At 32.7% G+C, this 18,080-nt stretch overlaps 1 protein-coding gene across 2 annotated transcripts in view; it reads left to right on the top strand.

Moving 5' to 3' along the window:
- DMXL2 (Dmx like 2) overlaps positions 1-18,080 on the top strand; it is a 154,817-nt gene that overhangs the window by 22,248 nt on the left and 114,489 nt on the right. For both annotated transcript variants that reach the window (XM_051980656.1, XM_051980658.1), the window contains exons 2-6: positions 8,736-8,861; positions 11,192-11,263; positions 12,862-12,940; positions 14,669-14,816; positions 15,414-15,480. In XM_051980656.1, coding sequence (XP_051836616.1) covers positions 8,736-8,861; positions 11,192-11,263; positions 12,862-12,940; positions 14,669-14,816; positions 15,414-15,480 — 492 coding nt within the window. The remainder of the gene's footprint in view (positions 1-8,735; positions 8,862-11,191; positions 11,264-12,861; positions 12,941-14,668; positions 14,817-15,413; positions 15,481-18,080) is intronic.

Raw genomic sequence — 18,080 nt, 5'->3', positions numbered from 1 at the left:
CAGTCCATGTAGGTCTCTCCAAGCCTCTCTGTATTCATCCTGTTGGTCATTTCTTACAGAACAATAATATTCCATAACATTCATATACCACAATTTACCCAGCCATTCTCCAATTGATGGGCATCCATTCATTTTCCAGTTTCTAGCCACTACAAACAGAGCTGCTACAAACATTCTGGCACATACAGGTCCAAAAGGGATATATTATAGAGGCAGATTTAGATGTGACTAGGGAAAAAAAGCACCAAAGAATTAGATCTAGTCACTAATGGAATACAATTCCCTGGAGAAAGGAGAATTGGTTTTCCCCTCAGGAAAGGTTTGGATGTGGAGGCTGGAAGATTTTTTTCCCTTTTATTATAAATGTGATTCTTGTTCAGAAATGTGGGCAGATTAGAAGGCCTTTGAGTTCCTTTGTAATTTTTGAGAGTCTTTATTTTTATTATTTCTTAGATATGAGAGGTGGACAGAGAAATGTCAAAGATAATAAGTTTTCAGACATGGAAGACTGATTCAAAATCAGATGTCGTGAAGTTAGAAGTACCATTTGATAACCTTTGGAAGAAATTTTCAATAGAATAGTGGGGAAAGAAATTTGATTGCAGAGTATCAGGAAGAGGGCATGAATAGTGAGAAAATGGAGTTACTGGTTTTCTTCCAAGAAGTTAAACAATAAAAAGTATGGTGGAAAGGACACATGGGATATGAAACCTTTATAGTTAGAAGTAGCAAAGAAAGCTTCTCCTTTTGCCTTATTTAAGGATGAGGAGAGCTGACATAAGTATAGCTAAGTAAGTTATTAAGTGCTAAGTGCTGGGAATAAAAATACAAAGAAAAAAAAAAGACTTTCTCCTCTCTAGGAGCTTTATATTCTAATAGAGGATGACAGTATTTAAGAGGGAGCTGGAAAGTCCTGAGGATTGGAGGTAAGCCAGAAAAGAAGTGAATGGCCTAGATACTTCCTGAAATAATGATCCTGCAGAGGAACTAACCAGTCACAGCAGGGAATTGAGGTGTGTCTTCAGTGTGTTTTTGGGCAGAGAGGATTAGAGACAAGTAGATGACTACTCAAGAGTTCAGTTCTAGAAGAGATGGGAGGAGAACTATTATCAACAACAAAGGCAGAGGGAGTAATCACAATTTGGATGGTACCTTTTCTGCACCCGAAGGAAAGGAAAAGTATCTGTGATAGAGGAGGTCTCAGAATTACTTTGTGACTTGAGTGTTTTGTTTCTGAAGTGTAACCTTAGGTCATCTGTTCTACTGGTAGGGCAAATTCTGTATTTGTTTTTGTCTTTGCTTCCAAATACATTGAGGTGCCTTGCCCTTGGGCACTTAGAGAATGAATGAAAATGATGGTGGTGGTAGAATTAGCTTCTGGGAGAGAGGTAGAGAAGAGAGAAGAAAAAGTTTGGAGTACTCTGGGGACTGAGAAATTGGGATAAGGTTGCGTTAAGCAAAGTCCAGCTTATCACATTGGGTAAAGTCAGCATGACTTAGTGGTTTTTCCCATTGAACTAAGCAGGAGCTTAGTTATCTGTTATGGAGAATTGCAGGTCTGCAGTGACAGAAAGTCAGGAGGGCAAAAATATTCTGTGAGTATATTAGCTAATGATACATTTAAGTAGTTTACTGTCCTTTGGGGTCAAGACTTGCTGATAGGGAGGCAAATGACAGCAGAATGGGTAAGATGCAGTGGGAGAATGGACAGTGGATAAAGGAATTTGAACTAAAGACAAAGGATAGTTTTAGCATGAATGAGAAAATGGGATAGATGGAAGGATCAGAGTTCCTCCAGTAGAATGAATGTAAGTTCCCTTCCATAGACCATTTCTCTTTTGTTTTTGTAAGCCCAGTACTTGGCACATGCTTGGCATAGAATAAATACTTGGGTATGTGCTTGCTTGAATTTATGATGCAAATTCCAGATTTTGTAGATGGTATACAATTCTGAAAAATGAAGTCTAATGTGACCAATATGACTACCATGGTCTAGTGTGCATTAGAATTGGATAAATGAGGGAATGACTAGAAGTTGCAGTCAAGGAATTAGAGTGAGAGGTCAGGTTATTAAGAAGGGTTATACTATAACTATTTGAAGCTCCTGCAGAAAATGTCAGGAAATATAGGCTGTAGACAAAGGTAATGATCCAGATAGTAATATTATTAAAATAGTTGGGAGAATGATCTTGGTAGATGATTGTAACAAGAATGGGTAGGAGAGGATACATATGATATAGACAGAGATTGCATGGATAAAGTAACTTCTTAAATGTTGAAAATAAAATAGGTTGTCATGACAAAAAAATTTATCACTAAGTTTCCAGCCTAATAATGATGAATGGTTTTATACTTTGGTTAGTCATTGGGCTATAAACTCTAGCTGGGAACTAACTCAGAATGTTCTAGCTTGTAGAACTTGGCCAGAGGTACTTATGTTCTATTGGCCTAGCCTTCAAGAACCCAGAGTTATCTCCATGGCACAATGAGATGGCCATAGAATTTTTGTGGAGTTAATATGAGTTATAGAACATTATCAACAAAGATAACCATGTATCAAGTGCCATTAAGCAGTATCCAATAACTGCATCATTGAAACAAGAAATGGGAATAGCTTGGCTATGTAGGGAGAAGGATGGCCAGCAAGCTCTCCTTGTGCCTGTGGAAATCTCAAAAGATTTAAAAAAAGACTTCCAATATGGTGAGTAGGTCCTTTATGGAGGGAGGAAGCATAGTGGAAGGAATCTGGGTTTAATTCCTTGCCCTCTGACGCTTACTACTTATACAAATAATTTAACTTCTTCAGTTTCTTTTTCTTCATTGGTAAAAATGAGAGGCTTGCACTAGAGATCTCTAAGTTCTCTATGGACTTATAGGAGGACATGAACAGTAAAACTATATAGAATGAGAATGCACAATTGGGCACTTCATACAATAATCTGTAACAGTCATTCACAATTCATTGAAATATTAATATCCTTTCTTTAAATGTAAATATTTTATTTTTCATATTGCTAGTAAATGCTGACATTTAAAAAAAAAAGTTTACTCTTTCAGTATCTATTAGTTACTTCACTATTGCCTATAAACAATCAAATCTCCCTCATTCTTTTTTTTTTGGCTGAGGCAATTGAGGTTAAGTGACTTCCCCAGGGTCACACAGCTGGACTGTGTTGTGTCTGATACTAGATTTGAACTCAGGTCCTCCTGATTTCAGACTAGTGCTCTATCCAGTGCATCACCTAGCTGCCCCCAATTTCCCTTATTCTTAAAAATAAAAACAAAACCAAAAATTCATTAGATCCTACCATGTTCATTAGCTAATTTCCTATGTCTTCTTTTTCATTTGACATAAACTCCTGAAAAAGTCTACTACAATCAATTCTTCCTCCTTTTCCTCTCATTCATTCTCTTCTAAAACTTGAGTGATCTGGCTTCTGACCCCATTGTTCAAATGAAATTGCCATAATTACTTGTGTTCTCTTAATTGTCATATTTGATGACCTTAATCATCATCCTTTTTGACCTCTCTACAGCATTTGATAATTGTTGATGTTCCTTAAAGTCAAACTCAGATCTGGATTATAGACTCAAGAACTGGAAGGGAACACAGAGGTCATCTAGTGCAACCTCTTTGTTTAATGAATTCAATTAAAGTTAATATGTATTTATTAAATGTCTTTTAGATGCCAGGCACTATGCTAAATGCAATGGATTAAAGAAAAAGACAAAAGACAGTTCCTGCCCTCAAAGAAGTTTATAATTAGGGAGGCAGCATACAAACAAATATATACAAAACAAACTACATATAGGATATATAGGAAATAATTAGGAAGGCTTTGAGATTAAATAAGAAGTGAGATTTTTACTTGAGACCTAAAGACAGCCAGCATAGTCAAGTAGTTGGGAGTGGAGAAGGGAGAGCAGAATGGCTAGAGAGCCAAGACATGGAATGTTTTGTTTGTGGAACAACTAGAATGGCACTAGATTGGAGAGGATGGTATAAAAAGGCTGGAGAGGTTGAAAGGAACTAGATTATGAAGGGCTTTGATTGCCAAATAAAGGTCTTTTGACTCCAGAGACAGATTTATTTCGCTGCCTTCTGCTCCTAGACATTCTTTTTACTTTGGGTTTTCATGAGCAGCAAGTCATAATAAGAAAAAAAAAGTCTTGGACATCTTTCAAGAAATCATCAAGAAAAACTGCCCTGATATCTTGGAACTGGGGGGTAAAGTAGTCATTGAAAAAATCTGCCAATCATCTCCTGAAAGAGATCCTAAAATGAAAACTCCAAGGAATATCATAGCTAAATTCCAGAATTCTCAGATTAAGGAGAAAATACTCTAAGCAACCAGAAAGAAATAATTCAGATATCGAGGAGCCACAATCAAGATTACCCAGGATTAGCAGCTTCCACATTAAAAGATTGTAGGGTCTGGAATATGATATTTCAGAAGGCAAAGGAGCTTGTTCTGCAACCTAGAATTAACTATCCAGAAAAATTAAACATTATCTTTTAGAAGAAAAGATGGACATGCAATGAAATAGGGGATTTTCAGTTAAATTTCTGATAAAAAGAGAAGAGCTGAGTAGAAAATTTGATCTCCAAATACAAGACTCAAAAAAAGCATAGAAAAATAAATGGGAAACACCCCTCTTCCTCCCCCTCCCCCTCAACAACAACAATTGTTTTTCGAAAGTTAAAATGTTCACATTTCTTTATGGGAAATGATACATATGACTTTTGAAATTTTTGTCAGGACAATTAGAAAGGGTATAATAATTTAGAGGGTGTAGATAAAAATTGACTTTAGTGTGATGATATAAAAAAGAAATTAGGAGTGGAATAGGGATTATACTGAGAGAAGAGGAAAGAGGAAGTAAAATGTAGATTACATCACTTGAGGAGGCACAAATGATCTATTATAATTGAGAGAAAGAAAGGATGAGTATTGGTTTGAACCTTAATTCATCAGATTTGGCTCCAAGAGGGAATAATACACATATTTTATTTGGTATGGAAATTTGTGTCATTCTCTAGGCTAGTAGGAGAGGAAAGGGGGAGATTAATAGAAGGGAGGACAAAAATAGAAGGGGAGAAGGATGAGGAAGGGGGGGCTGAAAAACACATTGAGGGAGGTGGTATTCAGAAACAAGACACTAGTGAGGAGGGAAAGGGTGAAATAAGAGAGAAAAGTATAATTTGGAAGAAATAGGATGATGGGAAATACCAAGTTAGTGATCTTAACTGTGAGTGTGAATGGGATGAACTCTCCTATAAAACGGAAGTGGATAGCAAAGTATTATTAAAAGCCAGAATCCCACAATATGTTATTTACAAAGAAACACGTTTGAAATAAAGACATGTACAGAATAAAGGTAAAAGCTGGAGCAAGATCTATCATGCTGAAGCGGAAGTTAAAAAAAAAAAAACGCAGGGGTAGCGATCCTGGTCTCAGATCATGTAAAAGTAAAAATAGATCTAATTAAAACATTTATATATCCAGTCCTAGTCTCTATCCTTAGCTTTGTTCCTTCGAGTTTTGGAGTAAATGTTTTGTAGGAAGAATCTCAGATTCCCCATGTCCAAAATAATTCATTATCTTTTCCTTCTAAGCTCTCTCCCTTCTCCCAGTTTCATCATCTCTGTGTTATCTTGATTCTTCTCTATAGATCACCTCTATAATATCAATTGTAATTTTTTCTCTATAATTGGAGAAAAAAATGGTAAGTCACTCCAGTATCAAATAACTTCACATGGAGTCTCATATCTGACTGACTCAACTTAAAAACATCAACATCAACAACAAAATTTCTCTATAATATCTTTAGTGTATAATTCCCTTCTCTCAGCTCACACAGCTGTCTACCTCTTTTCTCTTTTTCACATCTCATTTGTATTACTGAAGTAGCCTTCTGATTGTTCTCCTTGTGTAAAATCTTTGTTTTTCCCCATTCCAATATATCTTCCACTCGGCTGCCAAATTAATATTTGTAAGGTATGATCATGACTTCCTTACTTAATAAATTCTAGTAAATCCCTGTTATCTTGAGGGTCAAATATAAAGTCCTCTTTTTGACATTTAAAACTCTTTACAACCTGGACCCTTCCTCTCTTTCAGCCTAATTACATTTGGTCTCTTCCCCTTTGCTCTATAATCCAGCCATATTGGCGGACTGCTCTTTTCATGCACCATTCCATTTTCTGTTTCAGTGCCCTTGTATTGTCTGCCATCATGCCTGGAAAGCTCTCTTTTTAACCCCTGACTTAAAAATCCTGACTTCCTTTGAGACATCTGGTAGTCTTTTCAAGATCTTTCTTTCCTTTTTTCCCTTTCTTCCCACCCCCACCATCCTGTCTTAGGGTTTCCTGATTTTGTGTGTTTTGATATTGCCTCCTCTATTAATTAGAATGTGTGCTCCTTGAAGGCAGGGATGATTTTTCTTTGTCTCTTCTGCACTTAGCACTGTATCTGCCAAATGCTTGTTTATTGTTTGATTTAGAAACCTGGAGAACTGGGACAAAATCTTTTGGATTTATCTGATCTTTAAATGAGAGCAAATGGTAGCCTTTTCTTGATGTATTAAATATCTTAGAAGGTATTAAATACCACATGCCCTAAGACCTAAGATACAAGAGTGACGATGGTAACATTGTGACTTCATAGGAAGGATTACCATCTTATCAAATGAAATGTTTATAAAATGCTCAACACAGTGCCTGGCACAGTTGGTACTATATCAATATAGTCATATTCTAATAGCATTCTTTAACTGTTTCTTTTCCCAGCTTTGCTTCCTTGATTTATAGCTGTAATGCAAGTATTAGGAGAAAAAAAAAGTAAATGTGCATTAAAAAATATATGAATCTATATAGATTTTCTATTTTAAAGTACATATTTAATTTTAAAATACATATTAAATTTAACATTGTAGCACCAATATTTGTGTCTTCTTCAGCTTCTTTCTGTTCTCTTCTGTATATTTAAAAAATATTTCATTGGTAGTTTTTACACAACTTAACCTCCCTTTTAACACATAGAGTCAAATAGAACAAATTCACATATAGCACATATCTGAAAATTGCATCTCATTTTTGTACTTAAGGTCCATCATCTCTTCTTCCAGGAGGTGAGAAATGTTTCAACATTGTCATTGTATTGATCAGAGTTCTCTGAAAAATACTTCTTTTTACCGAAAGAGCATGGGACACAGAATTAGATGACATGGGTTCAAATGCAAGTAACAACATTTATTATTTATGTGAACTTTGCCTCTATGGGCTTCAAAGTTTACTCATTTCCAAAAAAGAAATGATAGAAATAATATCCACCTGCATGAGAACTCACAAAATTGTTATAAGATGAAAAAAAAAAAGAAAATGATTTCCTTTACAATATGTTATAATCATTGTATAAATTATTATTCTGGTTCTGTTCACTGTACTATGTTTTAATTCAAACAGGTTTTTCCAAGTTTCTTTGAATCTATTCAATTTGTTTTTTTATGGTTCAGTCATATTACATTATATCCAGATGCCACAATTTGTTTATCCATTCCCCAATTGATGGAGACTTTTCTACATTAATTTTTTTGTACATTAATTTAACTTAGCTACCATTGGTATCCAATCATAATGAATTCTTTTATAGATACTTATATATACAGGCAATGTGATGTGAAGAGGATACTAGACATAAAAATAAGGAAAACCTTAGAACATACTGTACTTTAGGCTGTGAGCCATGTAACCCATGGCAACTTATATAATTCCTGTGGCCCAGAATATGAATCTTTTGAGGTCCTTTTACATTTTCACTTCTATGATACTGTGGCTCATTTCTCCTAAATTAAGTTTGAGGTTGTGAATTATTAATTTATACAGGATTACCATAATGCTGCCATTAATCTCAATTTGGTCACATTATTTGTAATAATACACCAAGGCTTTTTTTTTTTTATTATTACTACTTTTGAATATATCTTAGATTTCATTAGGGAGTGGTAGTTACTGGGCAATATGTGGCTAATAGAGATCTCTGAATTATGACCCTGATACTGAAGAATATAGGCCTTTCTAAAAGATTCTCCACTTTATTTTAAAATTTACATTACTTTAAAAGAAGTAATTCTTCTTTTCTTTGTGAGTCTTGAATTTTAACATTTAAAAAATTGTTTATAGGATTATTAAATCAGAAGTAATAGGTAACCTTTGGAAGAAATGTTTTTGTGCGGGTTCTTACCACACAAATTCATATAATTGCAAAAGAGGAAGGAGATGGTGTTGAGAAATATAAAAATAGAAAGAAGTAAACTCAGAATTTTAGAGTTGGAAAAGGACACTAGAAATATTGGAAAAGGACACTAGAAATATCTTGGCCCAGTTATGTGAATTGCTTATTATAATCATGTTTATTTGCTTATTACTTTTGTAATTTTATAAATAATTATATAAATTTGTTTTAATTTTTCAGCAGTTTAATTCTATATTACATAAAATATTGCTGTTGCTATGTCTACCCAGTAGGAAGAGAGAGGATCTTAAATGCTTTTACAGATGTTTATTTTATCATGTAAATTAAAAAAAATTCTTATTTTGTAATTGATAGTATAACTATATTAATTTCATGTATAGTAAAATATAATTTGAATTAAATCTTTTGGAGGAAATTCTTTAAATATTACACCATTTTGTAAAATGCACAGATTATATAACCCAAAATGTTTCTTTTTAGGCATATGGATCAGGCTGTGATATTGTTATTTTGGCCAATGACTTTGAATGTGTGCAGATCATCCCTGGTGCTAAACATGGAAACATCCAAGTCAGCTGTGTGGAGTGCTCTAATCAGCATGGAAGAGTAAGGAATTTAGTAACTTTGTTTAAAAGGAAAAAACAATTCCTAACAACCTTAGTGAATTGTAAAAGATAATCTACTGTTGAACATACTGCAGAAACTACAAAAGAACAAAACCTTTATCTTGTGGGTGGAGATAAACTGCTAAATGCTGCTAAGTTGATATAGTCACTTAGAAAGAAATTCAGAGGACTTAAAGCAGTTTTTTTTTTACTGGATGGAACTAAAAATCATCCCATCTTCCCTCCTCTCCCTTGCCCTGTTCCCCTCCCCGCCCCATATCATTTTTATAGCCTCTTTTGCATTTAAATTATATCCTTGTTTCTGTCCCACCCTTCCATGTTTCTTCTCCTTCTTGAACTTCTCCCTTGTCCGCCAAAAAAACTCAACCAAAAACTCAAACATAAATACCACACGGATCCAAGGAATCCAGCCAAAGTTCAATTTCAAAACTTCTGAAGAATTACTAACATTTAATAATATCACATAATTAATTAAGAATATTTTATAATATATATGAAAAGAAAATACTGTTCTAGAATAGATAAACATCCTCATTTGTATCTTGGATCAACTTTGATTTTTATAAATTCAGTGTGTGTTAAATAATAATTTTATAAAATAAATTCTGAGGCAGTTATGATTACATTTTAATGAATTTGATAAATAATATTGGATGGCCCTTCCGGATCATTAAAATAGGATTTCTATCTGCAGTAACAATGTTTAAATAATCAGTTTTTAAGAAACTGCTTATTATCACATATCTTAAAATTGTATTAAATTTTGAGTCTATTGAAATAATTGTGATTGATCAACCTTTTAAAAATCTGAAAATGCCCAATGAAAAATTATGTATTCTTAATTCAAAATCTACCCACTGGAAAGTGATAAAAGTTGAAGATACACTTAATACTATAGCATATGACTATAATTATTCTTCAATTTTCTTTGATGACTGTTCTTTTGATCTAGCTTGTCCTCTATATATTTCTATCAGCCTGTTGCAGGGAAATAAGAAGGATTTCACAGTTGTTTCATACATTTTATAGTGTTTTATTTTGCATATAAGTCAGGTTGTCTTAGATACTTGTAGAAAAAAACTGTTCATTGTATGACATTCAACGAAGGAATTTTAATAAATTATTTATGGGCCCATGTGTTTAAAAGTGATAACCAGTACTGACAAATAACTTGGCAATACAGTTTTTTTTTAAATACAGAGTTGTCTTTATTAAAATACACTGACATATACCTTCCAAACTTATTAAAAAACCCATCAAAACAAAACAAAGAAATCCAGGCAAAATTGTGAAATTTGAACAATTTGTCTTTTTTTTTTTTTTTTTTTCATTTCACTCACAATGAGAACTACTCATATTTTTCCACTTCAAGAAAAGAGCTTCTCAATTTTCTTCTGTATAAGTATTCTATCTTTGTTAATTGACTACTGATATTTTGAAATTCATCCACATTCAAATATTAAACAACCTTTACATTTTAAATGTAAATTCTCTGTGGAATAAATCCTAACTCAGACATTTAATAGTTTATGATCCCTGGGCAAGTCTCCTCTGTAAATGGGGGGCAGGACTTGGTATCCTCCTAAATGGCCTTTCTCAACTCTAAATTTATTCTTCAATGAAGGGAATATCTTTTGTCTACATTAAGTTGCTTTCATATTTCATGAAACTAGAGAAGAATTTTTTTTCCTTTAAGGAGCTGAAATTACATTGGGTCTTTTCAGTTGGTCCTGACAGTATCCCTGACTTCTAGACACTTCTCTGAGAATAAACCAAAAGTTGGCATTCTAGGAACTGCTGATTATAGAGGAACTTGCTTCTGATCTTCATGTGTCTCTTTTTATTTCAGCCTTATCCCCTTCTTTCCTTTGTCTCCCTCCTCTCTGTTTGTTCAGACTCCCAGATAAATGTTTTTTATTTTTGTTGTATCTTTGGTGTATCTTATTTTTAATGAGCAGTTGATGATTTATGTGATATCCTAGAATATCCATAATTATGCTTCCTGTGTTTTAGTGGTTTCTTATAAAGTATATTGTAAATATAGCTTTAAGTAAGAAAAATATTACTGTATTTAAGTTTCTCACAGGCAGAATAATAGTTCTCTTTGAATAAGTCAGTTGTGAATTCAGGATGGAAAATCCTGTTTATTTTTCCTATTATAGAAGGGATTTTGGGGTGTTATAAGAAATGGTTCAATAAAATATTTTTGGGCAGTCATAATTTTGTGATTATATATAGTTAGCTTATATGTTTATGTAAGAAGATATTTTAATTGCTTTTTATAATTATTGACATTTTATTCTTTTTCAGATTGCAGCTTCATATGGAAATGCTGTTTGCATTTTTGAACCCTTGGGTATCAATTCTCACAAGAGAAATTGTGTAAGTAATTAATGCAGTACAAGTCCTTGATGTTTTAGCTATCTGGATTTTAGTCAATTTTTTAGAGTTGATAATGGGAGGTTTTATAAAACAGCCAAATTAAAGGGTTTTTAGTTTCAAGAAATGGAAAAAGTTATAATGGTGTACATAGGAAATAATAAGTCTTCCAATACCATTATGTGGAAAGGGGATTAGTTGTCTTTGTAGTACTGGAGGGCAGAAAGATCACTGTGAGGCAGATTTTGGCTCAGTATAAAGTAATAATTAAAACTTAATATGTAATAATTGGAACCATCCCAAAATAGAATAGGGTGCCTTGTAAATTAGTGAAGTGTTCAAAAAGAAGTTGTAGACCTACTGCCCAAGTTTCAAATAAGTTGTGATTTTTATCAGTGTAGGAACTGTTCCCAAGAATGAAATCTTATATCAGGGGTCCTCAAAGTATGGCCACGGGCCAGATGCAGCAGCTGAGGACGTTTATCCCCCTCACCCAGGGCTATGCAGTTTCTTTATAATCAAAGTCATTGGCCCACAAAATAAAGTTTTTGTTTTTACTATAGTCCGGCCCTCCAACAGTCTGAGGGACAGTGAACTGGCCCCCTATTTAAAAAGTTTGAGGACCCCTGTTTATATCCTTGACATAAAATATATTAATTACTGAAAGTTCTAGTTCTAGTTTTCCCCTATTTTGTGTCATTTTGAACAGTTTAATTCAGTTTACTCTCCAAGTTTTAGAGAGTTTGAGTTTGAGCTCTCAGTAGGTCATGCAGTTAATAGATTTAGCAAGTAATTGGAGATGTCATGTTAGAGAAAGATGTGGTCTGGATATATAGATTGGAAGTTGGTTTTGTAGAGCTACAGATGAACCTGTGAAAATGAATGCAATATAGGAATGGAAGTGGTTAAGAATAGATGGTGGATGTAATGTTGCACACATTGTTAGATGCAGATGTTTCATTGGTTGGTTTTGATAACTTTTTCTGTATTATAAGGGAACATTAGAATGTTATTTTTGGAAATGTTGACAGTATTTTTTTTTTTTAAGTAAAAGGCATTAAAGTAACTTATTTTTTAAAAAAAATGAAAGCTAACCAAAACCCTGTATGTGATAATTTTTCCCTTCTTTTATTATTATTCCCCATTTCCAGTTTTAAAAGTGAAAATATCAAATAGATAATGAATAGATTGTTCAAATACATATATTACAATCCTAATGCTTATGTATTTTTTATTTTTATTTTGTTAAGTCTAATTTCCATTTAGGTCTTGGATCTAGAGGCTTATATTCAGTTCTATTGTACCAGACATATATCAAGTAAAGCAATTAAAAGTTCAAAATATTATTTAAAAGTGAATAATCTTCCTATCTTGTAGTATTTTAAATTTAATTATTATTTTGTAGAATAATAGTAAAATGTAAACATTAATAAACATTTCTGTTTGTGGGACTTAATAAGGAAATCTTATAAAATGTCCATTGATTTCTGTTCTGATTTTCCTGTAATTTATTCTCAATGGGGAAAATGTGCTAATTCAGCGACAGTTATTTTATTTGCTTGGTCTTTTAGGATTTACATAATTTTTTTTTTATATTCTAGCAAATCAAGTGTCAATGGCTTAAAACTGGACAATTTTTTCTGAGTTCTGTGACTTACAACTTAGCATGGGATCCCCAAGGTAATTAGAAATGAGGAAATATCAACAGTTTGCTTCAATTTGTTGTCACATATTGCTTTAAATGTTTGATTATTTGGTTGAAATTAATAGTTACTCGTGAATAATGAACATTATCAACAGAATCTAGGTTTTCTGGGGTGGGGAGGACAATGAACAAATAATTGTGTTTCCTAATATTGTATGTATTTTATATATATATATATATATATATATATATATATAAGTGTTTATAATGGGTGCTAGTCATTATAAAATGTCTTTCAGAAAAGAATAAAAAATTTTATTTTATTCTTTTTTTAGTTTTTCTTTTCCTGGTATTATTTTTCCAATTGCTTGTAAAGGTCATTTTTGTAAGATTTTGGTTTCAAAACCTTTTCTCCCTCCTTCTCTTACCTTCCCCCAAACAGTAAGCAATGTGATATAGGTTTTATATGTATATTGGTCACATTGTGAAAGAAAAATCAGAACAAAAGGGAAAAACCCCAAGAAAGAAAAAAGCAAACAGCAGCAACAACAAAAAGGTGAAAATAATATGCTTTGTTTGGCATTTAGTCTCTAAAGTTCTCTCTCTAGATGGCATTTTCTAACCCAAGTTTCTTGGAATTGTCTTGGATCACTTTGTTGCTGAGAAGAGCTAAATCTATCACAGTTGATCACATTATTTTGCTGTGGTTGAGTATAGTTTTCTTCTGATTCTGCTCGTTTCACTCAGCCTGCATCAATCAGTTCATGTAAATCTTTCAGATTTTTCTGAGATCAGCCTGCTAGAATGAAAATAGATAATTCTCTCCCCAGCTAATTTCTACATTTATTATTAATTTAAATATCTCCGAGACAGAATTAAAAACATTATACAAAATGGAAAGAAAATTCCCGGCCTTTGGTTTCCATATGTATTCCAGGAAATTAGCATCTTTAATTTAAAAATATTTGAAACTTCTACGAAGATCTTAGTAACTGGAGAACAATGAGAAATTCTTAGAGAATGGTTTTGTATACTCAAAGGAACCCTGAATTTGGAGGAAAAAGACCTGATTTTGAATTCTCTTTCACTTGCTGGCCAAATGACCCTGAATAAATCACTCAGTTTCTGAGCTTCATGTTCCCTTTCTGTAATGTTGGGATTATAGTGACAGTTATGAAGATCAATGAGAACATAGTGTGTTTTGTAAACCAAAAAAAATTATGTAAATGATTCTTCTTTTTCAAGCCCATAAGCTGTGACTAGGAAGGCTTAGTTGATTTTTTATAAGTCATATACAAAAGCAATCTTTTTGTTTTGTATTTATATTTCATAATGTTCTCAAGACATATGAAAAATCGGTTGAGGGATATTACGCTTTCTGTGATTTTTGACTAGACCTTGACTAGTAAATAGTTTGTCCTACTTTCAGGTGAGTCTCAGAGAAATAAAATAGTCTCATAATTTCTTTCACAAACTGAATTCTTTCCAACAACAGAACATTTTTCCATATCTGGACTGGAGAGATGAATCTTGTAAAAAAATCTTTCTTCTATTGTGGATAATATTGCCTCAGCTAATTCTCTAATGTTAATTATAATGAAAATATGTTGTAATTATTGCATGTATTTTTCTTTGTGGAGTTAATAAAATGGCTTTTAGAATAGTATCTTTTATTTTCCTAGTATATCGCTTTTATTTTATCTTTTTATGTTTTTTAAGGCATGTGAATGAAATCACATTGCATATTCTTTAAATATCTTCAGGTAACAGGTTGTTAACAGCAACTGATTTGGTACAGTTATGGGCTCCTCCAGAGAGTGACATTTTAGAAGAAGAAGAAGAAATTGATCAGGTTAAAGATAATAAAATTCCTCCTGTTTTAAATGATTGGAAGTGCATCTGGCAATGCAAGTAAGTTAGCAAATCTGCGTCTTCTGTAGTTGGACTAAATGACCTCTTAAGGTCTCTACTAAGGTTTATCAGTGGGCATATGATTTTATTGATGTTTCTTAGTAGAGATGTTCTCTTATTATAACTTGTAATTTTGTGCTGCATTTTATTTAGATATGTTAATCCAAACAGTAATGTTTCTGGAAGTAGACAATCTGTATTGTATTTGATTATTCTTTATAGTTATAATGATAGCAGTAGCCCTACTACTTTCGTTTATGGATGGGGATATGTATGTGTCTGGTTTTAATCATGAGGGGCTGGGATAATTGAAGTATTATCGACAGTAATAATGAAGTCAAGAATGGGACAAGGTTAGGAAGAAATAAGCTCAACTCTTGACATGTTAGATTTTAGGGGCTTGGGAGATCTGAGTGGAACTTTTCTATAAGTATGATGTTTTCTCCTTGATAGGCAGAATTAAATTTTGATTATTGCTTTATTTTAAGAAATATTTCTAAAAAGTCATTTTAAGAGAAGCAAAAATTGAAATATGCAGCTGTAAAATGGTGTTTTGATCATTTATGTATGTGAAAAAATTTTATCTTCATTTCTTAGAACTTCAGTTTCTGTTCATTTGATGGAATGGTCCCCTGATGGTGAATATTTTGCTACAGCTGGAAAGGTAAGGGTAAGAACAAAAACTCAAGGAAACATAATATTAAAACTGATTATTCCACACTTGGCAAACAAAAAGCAAATGTGCAAGAATTATAAGTGCTTTGCTTTTCCTTTACCCTATTCTTCCTTTTCTGTAATTCTAGTTCCTCTCTCTTTCCCCCATCCAATAATACTATCTAAGATTTGGTATGCCTGACTATTCTTTTAAGTGATTTTAACTTTTAGCAGTTCAGTTTAAAAAAAAAATGATTTGAACTAGTCTCTTTTAGCCACGTTGGTTAGGAGATAGGTGCAAAATTCTCATTGCTCAAATGCACATAAAACTGAGAATAAGATTTGGAATATTCTTCCATCTAAGAATATTTCTGGAATCATTGACTTCTATTAATTTGCAGTCTTCTTGAAGACATCTTTGTGTCTCTTTCCAGTGCTTAGCCAAGGGATTTTTATACAATAGATGTTCAACAAAAATGTATTTAGTTGTATTAAATGGTATTTTAGACCAGGAATTCTGGGGATATATTTTGATCTGCTGTCTGACTGTCCTTGAAGATTTTCTAGGTGTCTTACATAAAAAGACATCTTGCTATATAAGGGCTGTTGAGACTATCATATGGGACTCTTGGGAGAACTCTTTCATTATAAAGGTTCTGGTGATCACAGAGTGCTTTCGATTTAGACCTGGAAGGTGAAGTTCCCTTTCTGAACTCTTTTAAGACTTTTATAAAGAGATTGTCTATAGTATAGTGAAGCCTGAAAACCTTCAGGCCATTTGAAGCACCTATTTCCCTAAGGTAACCCCTTGTGTAAGGCCTTGTTTAACTTACTGAAATATCATTTCAATATTGGGAGCGAGTACTCAGATCCTATTGCTATTAACTATTTATTAATACAAAGTACTGTGTTAAAATCCAGGGTCTGTGTGAAACTATTCTTCAGTGAACTCTGCTATGATAGTTTTCCATTTTAAACAATTCTATATCAAGTTGCCAAGAATATTCTTTTGGAGCTCTGGAATTTGTCCTGGAATAAATGCTATGTTGAGGATCATCATAGGATGATAATTCTAGAGCTGGCAAAAATCTTAGAAGTTATGTGGTTCAATGCCATCTCCCTTCTCCTCCCCTCCCCATTTTACAGATGAGGAAACTGAGGTTCAGGAATTTTTTTTTTTCACATTTCTTATGTCATATTGAACTAACTGAATATTAGGGAGAATGCTGAGTGTAGGACCAAAAAAATTCCTGGTTTCTCCTACTGTATTTTTAAAATTCATTTACTTTTCTTTGAAATTTTGTTAAGGTAAACTTTTTGATAATATTGATGACATAATGTTAGGAAATTATAGTTGTTCTTTATTGGCCTTAAACTTGGAATTGTTTATTCTCTCTGCCTCCTTCCCTCCTTTCTCCAATCCCTAACTTAGTTCTTGTGAGACTCAAATATATTTCACATGTAGGTTAGGTTTTTAGTTCTGGGACACACAGCATCAAAAACTCAGAATTCTTTTCTATTCCTCCTATCTAAAATGCAGTCTATATTTATTTTTCATCTCTTTATGTTATGCACATCCTTAAAGGCTGTGTTGAGATCTTCTTGTCTAAAGCCAGTCTTTGAGACTCTGTTTGTTGTTCTTTAATTTTCTCTCTAGGTTTCTGTACCACTTAAAGTCAATGCTATGTAAATTATGATTTGATTGCTGTCTTTATTTGGTAAAGTCCTACTTATAGTCTTCATGATGGTGTGTGGAGATGACCCTTTGTTCTTTTAATTTTGATTTTTTTTCAGTTAACAAAAGCTGTAGCATTATATTTTGGTTCCATTAGAAATAGAGCTTAGAGAAGGTGACAATAGGTATAAATACTTCTTTAAAAATATTTGATAATTTCTGTTTTTTTAAACTGTTTACACAAATGGGAAAGAAATGGTCTCCTGGAAATATGGATTCGATACTTAAACCAATGTAAGTCAAAAGTAGAGAAAGAAAACTAGATCAATATCCCTAATAAGCACTAATAAAAAAATTTTTTAAACTAAATTAGTGAAAAATCTTATCAAACTTATCAAAAAGATGATATGGTCCGACCAGATTGGATTAATACCAAGAATTCAAGGTTAGTTTAATATAAGAAAAACTAGAAGTGTAGGAGACAAAATTAGTAGCAAGAAAATAAAATCTGTATCAATGAATACAGAAAAGGCTTTTTAATGAAGTACAGCTCTCATTTCTGGTAAGGATGTTGAAAAGCATAGGAATAAGTAAAAAAATAAATAGGAAGAATTAAATAAAAAAGGAATAAAAGCTAAGAAAAAGCAATTGAAGAATTAAACTTATGTAAAGGGAAAACAAAATTAGTACTTTTTTTCAGATGTTACTTAGATAACCTTGATGTAAAATCTGATTAAAAGATCAACTTCACCAAAGTTGTAGGGTATTAAATAAAAGTACATTACAAAAAAAAAAACAAAAACCCAAAACCAAATCCCAAGTCCCAATAGGAAGAAATAGAAACAAAAATTTCATAAGAATCCATAAGAATACAGCTGTAAAACTTTCTTTATGGAAGTAAAGAATAGTCCTAAATAATTGCAGAGCTGTTAGTT

The sequence above is a fragment of the Antechinus flavipes genome, chromosome 2, assembly GCF_016432865.1.
Source record: "Antechinus flavipes isolate AdamAnt ecotype Samford, QLD, Australia chromosome 2, AdamAnt_v2, whole genome shotgun sequence".
Lineage (NCBI taxonomy): Eukaryota > Metazoa > Chordata > Mammalia > Dasyuromorphia > Dasyuridae > Antechinus > Antechinus flavipes.
The sequence above is the reverse complement of the archived record's forward strand: the minus strand, read 5'-3'. Positions and strand labels throughout refer to the sequence as shown.